This window comes from Schistocerca americana, chromosome X (genome assembly GCF_021461395.2).
Source record: "Schistocerca americana isolate TAMUIC-IGC-003095 chromosome X, iqSchAmer2.1, whole genome shotgun sequence".
In the NCBI taxonomy this organism is placed as follows: domain Eukaryota; kingdom Metazoa; phylum Arthropoda; class Insecta; order Orthoptera; family Acrididae; genus Schistocerca; species Schistocerca americana.
The window spans coordinates 818653193-818660752 of record NC_060130.1 but is presented as its reverse complement, the minus strand read 5'-3'; the positions used below and the strand labels follow the sequence as shown (position 1 = coordinate 818660752).

Below are 7560 nucleotides of genomic sequence, written 5' to 3'. Positions count from 1 at the left end.
GATTTTGAAGAATTACTCACTCTTCTTTCCAAATTTTCAAACGTTTTTCGCATTTTATGAGAAAATCAAGCTCTCTCCTAAGTTCATTCTCTACATTCACTTGCAAACCTTAACTGTATATTTCAATGACACTGTCCCGAACGTTACATTGTGAAGGTAACTGTTGTTCATCAACTACAACTATGCTGATAAAAAACGAATCAGTCTATCCTCAAATACTCCTGAGGTATGTTGGATCAGCAGAGTCACAGAATTTTGATGCATATACGTATAAACTAGAGCACTGATCATTACAGGCTTTGCTACGGTACTTATCATGTGTTGGGGAGAAGCGGAAATACTGGAAATAATTCGACGGCAGATGGACGAAAGAACACTGTGCCTCACAGCACCTTAATATACTCTAGGAATTCCGGAAAATCCTGCAGCCCCTTGGCAGCATTTGTGCAGTTATCAGAAACTTTAAGACTAAATTCAGTGCCTGATTTCATTTTTGAGAAGTTGGTGCTTCAGTTGCAAACATGCACACAGTTACTTGAGAGTGCCTAATAAACATCCGGACTTAACTTCTTTTTACATAAAATTAAAGTATTATAGAAGTTAACGCTCCATAACAGCAGGTTAGCACTCCGATTACATAGCCTTTATTCCATATTTATTTTTCTTAGGTCGATAGTCTATCGATCTTTTGTTATTTTCCGCGTACTTACCAGAATTGGAATCAATTTTGGCAAGAAATTTGTATGTATGTGTGATATATTGAAAAAAAAAGGCATGTGTCTTTATTTCAATATTTTTTAAAATTAATAGTTGAAATAATTTGTATCTGCAGGTTGGTACCAAGTGTTACTGAGTTGCTTGTACGTTTTTAGTGTTTAGTTTCAGGGTGCATCTATAATTTTCGCTATATTTCCTGTATTTTGTACGTGAACAACGCAGAATGTTGTGTAGATGTTCCAACACTGCTTCCGCAAAACAATAATCTTCGTGTTTCCGGGTTTAGTATATCGATGACGTATGATAACCCGTGATTCGAGGCATACGCCATTTTCTCTCTGAGAGGGAAAGTTGATGATTTGTGGAAGTGGTAGTTGTTAGCTGTCAAACCCAGGTCGAGTGGGACAATAGTTTCTTGCGGTGTGGTATTCTCTTGGCCTTTGCTGTCTGGGCTGTTATACTTGAAGTTTATATTTGTCACTGCTGTCTGTAGGTAAGTACTTTTGTTAAATCGTGTGCGAATGGATCTGACGTTCCACACGTAGGCGTAATACTTCGATCGTTGTCCATGCTGTATTACAACTGTCATTGGTATTTGTCAAAAAAAGACTCTTGCCCAAGGATTCCTGTTTACTCCCTGATTGAAAGCGTAAAATTTTTTTGTAGTTAGAAACTGCTGTACCCGAAATTGTGTACCTATGTTGTTAACCGTAAAACAATTATACGGAGAAAAAAAATCTGTGCGTCACATCGCGATTATTTTTGCTAGCAGTTCTAAGGCGAGAATATGAGGTAAGTAAAGGAAATGATTATTCTTGCTGCTCACTTGCACATCTGCGTTAAAAGTTCAAGGTTATTTCTGCTCATTATTTCTGTAAACTTGATTACCAAAATTCATTACTGAGAATTTTTGTACAGGCCTTTCACGGAAACATATGATTGCCTTTTTAAATGGCCTTTGTTATAAAAAGAACTAAAGTGCAGTGCTCCTTTGTTAAGCGAGCCGACTTACGTAGAGTGGTTTCGCAATATCTTGTTCCTTTTAAGAGTGACATAGCCTTTGTTTGAAGCGGTGCTCGTCGTAAGATGATTTAGAGCACAACAAATTTGTGAAAGATCCTACTTAACCTATCACACTATAGCAGCGCTTCCTCGGACCAGAGCAATGAGAGTTGGGAGTTCCTTACAACGGAAAGTTTGGAATTAATAGCATCTTGTATACAAAAAGTGACGTACTAATGTGTCAAAGCACGAAGTTGCGTCATAAAAGATAATCATTTTTGCTGTGAATCAAAGTGACAGTTACAATGTCTGTATACCTTTCGTAAATATGTTCACAACTAAACAGCAAATCAGCCTTGTCTTCCTGCAACATAGTGTTTATAGTTTTTTGGTAACGTATCACATTCAGATCATAAACTTTAGGTCCTGGTAGTGCATTTCATTTTTCCTTCATATCTCGTATCCTACTTCGGAGGGGAATGTTGACATAATCATATTTGGAACTGAATCTGGTTTTGAGTGACAAGTAAGGGTGATTTGGTCACCCATTCATATTGTACAGATGTTTTGTCATCTTTCCTTATATAGTTAACGTCTATTTTGTGAAATTAAAAACAAAAGAATTTTTGAATGAGGACTCCTCCTCAGCAGATCAGTTGTTAGATATGAAGTGGTAACTGAAGAGAAAGTTCTCTATAATTAAACCCTTTGTTAAACTGACACGTTCCCCATCATTACAAAATGTCCTTATCTATGGAACAAGTATTAATGGAATGTAGACTGATATTATACTTCAGATAAACTTTCTGAAGGTTCAACAAGTGGTAGGGCCAGAAGGCAGCCAGTTCTAGTTCTGCAATGTCATGCTTGCTGTTGCCTGTTCTGCAGGTGCATGTAGACCCTTGTAAAATGTGACTGGCAGAACTGTCAATCTGCTAGCTTTTAGTTGTAACACGATGTTTTTACATTGGAAACCGTACACATCCACATTTTGAGCACCAAAGGCTAGTAAAACTTTCTGTATATCAGTGAACTGCGAGAAGTTGGTAGAATTGCCTAGGCTCTAGATTGGAGATCACCTCCCTCTCTGATCATATATTTTCCTGCTATCTGTAAATTTTACTTTAGAGTGCGGTGACTTCCCACATTTTAGAACATAACCTTACATAATGACATTGTTTTGTATGCTGTTCTTTAAATATATCTTATCATATTGCAGGGAGTGGAAGAGTGATGATCCTAATAGCTGCTCATAAGTTCAAATCTTTGCTCTAATTCCCTATACTGCTTTGTAAACCATTATTTAAGTATATCTTTGTTATATTTCTTATCAACTAATTTCAGTTGCAATGCACTGTGGATGTCATTTTTGTGAATTAATTGATAAGTACAAAAAGTGGACAGGTAATTTTGTTTGATTGACTTAATGTCCCATCTTATTGTAAAAATTTATTCTTTTATGATATCGATACAAAACTTAGTCTTGGAAAAAGGCTACTGTTTGACTACAAACTGTGGCTTTGTGTTGATAATTGCTTCTTATCTGCTCACTCAAAGGTTTTTTCAAAAGTGATAAAAGGTGTAGAATTTTAAACTCGTCTACCTTTCTGTGTGACCTTAATTAAAAGGCCTTATTCTAAATCTTATAGCTGTTAGTCTTATAAAATGTTTTCAGCTAACAATATCAACATTTACTTTATATGCTGCTGTCAGTAGGTTGTTCTCTAGGATTTTCAACTTACTGTGATCTGTTGTGAGCAGTGATATTAGCCTATATCAATACCTTTTGCAGTAACATTTGTGTGCAGCTGAATAAATGCAGTGTGAAGTATCTTCAGTCTTGGTGTTGATATTACACTGTGTGCACTTGTTGATATGTTAGTGAAGCTGTTTCTATACATTGAACACGATAGCAGTATTACAGCTCAGATGGTATATGCAGTCTCTCCATGTTGAAAAGTAACATGGAATGAAAAATGCAAGTGGTGTAATTCTTATGCATCTGTTAGTTTTCTGGATGTTGTGAGCTGAAAGTGTTTCTGCACTTCCAAAAATTAAGATGAGTTGTCTGTGGAAACTGTTTCAAATAAGAGTTTGTTCAGATACTAGAGCTGCTTCTCCATTTCAGGCCGGTAGCACCATGGCATCCAGGAAGAAGGTACTCCTGAAAGTCATAATCCTAGGAGATTCGGGTGTAGGAAAGACTTCATTGATGAACCAGTATGTCAATAAAAAATTTTCCAATCAGTATAAAGCAACAATAGGAGCAGATTTCCTGACAAAAGAAGTCCTAGTGGATGATCGAATAGTGACTATGCAGGTAAAGAATTTTCATATAATAGTGCTAATGTAAATTTTATGACTTCAGTGTTGTGTGCTGTAATATTCTAATAATAGGTTACACCAAATGTAAAGCAAATAACCAAACATAACAGGTATTAGTATTTTTGCATTAATTTAAAAGTTAAGCATTTTAAATGAGAATTTTTAGAGGCTACAATGGAGTATGGTTCTTCATGCATAGTTGCTTATGTAATGCATGTGAGGCATCCATTGAAGTTTGCCTGCTGTTACATTTGTAGGATCATAAATTCTACTAACTTGCTCTTAATGAAAGAACTACTATATTAATGATACACCATGTTACATAATTTGAGGTATATGGTAGTTCATGAAGTGAACATCTAAGAATGAAATGTGGGAAGAAATGAAAATTAATCATGGCAGTCAAGGTAAAAGTTGAGCATAATTTGAGATAAGATTCAAAATACACATTATGCAGACATGATACTAAACTGTACTAAAGTATCCATTACTTGACATATTTACCTTACCTTATGCTAGAAATTATTTTCCTTAAGAAAAATACTTCAACTATGTGATAACTGTTACTAACAGGGCTAAGCTGATAGTAGACCCATACTATACGTAGTTACAAAAACAAAACTTGCAACAGAATTGTTACATTATGCCTAGGGCACAGGTAGGCCTTCTTTAGAGAACCATTTGTGACATGTGTAACCAGTGCTAAAATATCAGCATGGAAGTGTAGAGTGATACATATTCCAGTATTAAACTGGTTATCCAAGTGACAACCTCCATCTTGCATTGGGGAGGGGGATGTTTCCTAGGTATAGAGCTTTGCAATTTGTTTAGATGTCACTTACATTTTGTCCAGGTTCTTGCTGTATATATGTCTATATAGTAAGGTAGTGCCAATTTACTTTGCCGTTGACTTCCAACTGCACTAGTTTGTAATGATATGAATGAGACTTTGTTCTTCTTTATTTGGAGCTAAAAGGGGACACATCAGTGTTATAGGAGAAAAGTGAGAGGTGATTAGGCAAATAAATGTTTTGGGAAATGAAGTAAAAGGCCAATAATGTTATTTGAGTGCAATGAGAGAACTGCATTTCAACATGTAATGCCCATATTACTGGAATGGATCTCTGACTCTTTCTTTCTTTCTTTCTTTCTTTCTTTCTTTCTTCCTTCCATCCATCTATCATTCTGCTTTTAGTGCTACCTCCATGAATGAATGTCATTTGTTGACATAAATCCTAAGATTGTTTGAAGGACCAGTCATTTACCATTCATATTCCTATCACCCAACTTAAGTAATTAAGTTAATCAGCTGTGCAGCTTAACATGACTTCCCAACTGCTTTGCAACTTCTGCTGCCTACATAGAGTGAAAGTGTCTTAAGGGCTTGAGAAAAATGCTTGTGACTGCAATAGATAAAACCATGGACCCTGGGATTGTAGTCTGTAGTCTCAATTGTGCATTGTGAGAAAGTGTAATGGTGTCTTCATCACTGGGTTTGGTAAGATATGTGTAATATGTTTAAAGTATGATGGTAGTACCTCCATTGTCTGGTAGTGCAGCTGTAAATGAGCTGTCTGTAGGAAAGAGTTGATATTGGTCAATAAAGTTCTGATATTTCCTGGAACACACTTAAGATGTTACCCTTAGTAATTGCAGACTTTGTTCTGTGTCCTTTTCTTAGTAGACATCTAAACTCCCCACAGTGTGTTCCAGAAGTGAATCCTGGGTGGTGGGAGGGGGAGGCTGGTGTCTCACATAGTGTCTAAACATGTAAACATGATTCAGTCTCTCTCTCTCTCTCTCTCTCTCTCTCTCTCTCTCTCTCTCTCTCTTGTGTGTGTGTGTGTAAGTTAAATGTTTAAGATGAATTTTTAAGAATTGGGTTTGAATCCTAATGCAGTGATTTTCTGCATTGTAATGCATATGGTTATTGTGGATCCACAGTAAATGTTAGTTTGAGATGTAGTCACAGGAAGAACATTACAGGAATGATAATGTAAACAGTACTGACAAAATGAATGTCTACAGACTGCAGTGTAATGCATTTTGAATATATTCTTGTAAGAGATGCTCCTTAACTGTGGGACACACATTATGAAATCTGTTCATATGGAAAACTGAAATGTATTCCTGCCACAGTGTGGAGCCTGTTAATGCCTATTGACATTACATGCACTTGATCTTAGTATTTCTGTTGTAAAATATGAGCTCAAGTGGCAACAGGGTAACACATGGTTTTTTTCCAAACTTAAGGAATCTAACAGAGAAAGTTATAATATTGATGATATGTGAAAAGAGTAAAACACTGTAAGTGAGATGGTGAAGTTAGTATTAAGAATGTAAATTTAAACAAACTTACTCAGAAATCATGCAGTTCTGAGTAATCAATATTTTATTGGGGGGAGGGGGGAGGGCTTGTTTTCAGCAGTCATTTAGTGGATTTCTAAAAGCATGTTGTGGAAAAAAATGTGCAACTGTTCATATTTGGTGTACTTAAGAAGTAAGCATCATGTAGTTATTTGAGTGGTATATTGGAACTATGGTGCTTACAAAGGAAGCCTGTAAATGACACATCATTTATGCCATTGTGGACCATATTTATATGGAAAGTTTTGGGCATATTTGTAATACAGATTTAAGTGGTGTCATAGTTCATAAATATTTTAAAATGATGGTCCATTACTAGTGCAGTGACTATGCTTTATCGTATGAAGATATTTGAATTTGATAGAAACATAACTGCTTGCAGTAGTTAGGTCTAGCTAAATACTGCCATCAACAATGGGTCTGTTGCAGATAAGAGAATTGTGGATCAAAGTGAAATGTTTGCATGGGTGGTAGTTGGTAATAACTACATTGTAACAGTTACTATTTTTACATTAAAAAGAAAAGCAAGTCGTGCAAAGATGATTAATGTAAATGCTGGACAAAAAATTCTGGATGTTACCATAAGTTTTTATGTGTAAGGATTACACATTTGGAACAGAATAGTCCTGGTTTTCAAAATTACAGGTAAAACTATGCTATCATATGCCACTGGCAGATTAAATTCTGCTTGCTTATGTATCTACATATGTACTCCACCAGCCACCATACAGTGTGATGGAAGTTACTTGTACAATTACTACTAATTTCCTTTCCTGTTCTGCTCACAAATAGAATGAGGGAAAAAAGACAATGTATATGCCTCTGTATGAACCCTGAATTATCTTTGTAGTTCTTATGTGAAATCTACATTTGGTGACAGTAGAACAGTTCTGTCAGCTTCAAATAACAGTTCTCTAAATTTTCTCAATAAAATGCCTTGAAAAGAACGCTACCTTACCTCCAGGGTTCTGATTTGAGTTCCCAAAACATGCCTGTAAAAAATTGTGTGTTGATCAAACCTATTGGTAACAAATCTTTTCTTCTGAATTGCTTCAATGTCTTCCTGTAATCCAATTTCTTGGGTGTCTGTTGCTGCTCTTGCTATTCTTGATAGTCTCTGTGTTTATAGGATTTAATTTGAATTTTAGT

The 7560-nt window shown here is 35.8% G+C and overlaps 1 protein-coding gene across 2 annotated transcripts in view; it reads left to right on the top strand.

Annotated features, from left to right (window-relative positions):
- The first annotated feature begins 847 nt into the window (after positions 1–847).
- Positions 848–7560, top strand: part of LOC124554860 (ras-related protein rab7) — a 32058-nt gene continuing 25345 nt past the window's right edge. Inside the window, exons 1-2 of one of the 2 annotated variants that reach the window (XM_047128528.1) lie at positions 848–1210; positions 3848–4039. In XM_047128528.1, coding sequence (XP_046984484.1) covers positions 3860–4039 — 180 coding nt within the window. In that variant the 5' untranslated portion in view covers positions 848–1210; positions 3848–3859. The remainder of the gene's footprint in view (positions 1211–3847; positions 4040–7560) is intronic. The other variant, XM_047128527.1, reaches the window with a different exon arrangement.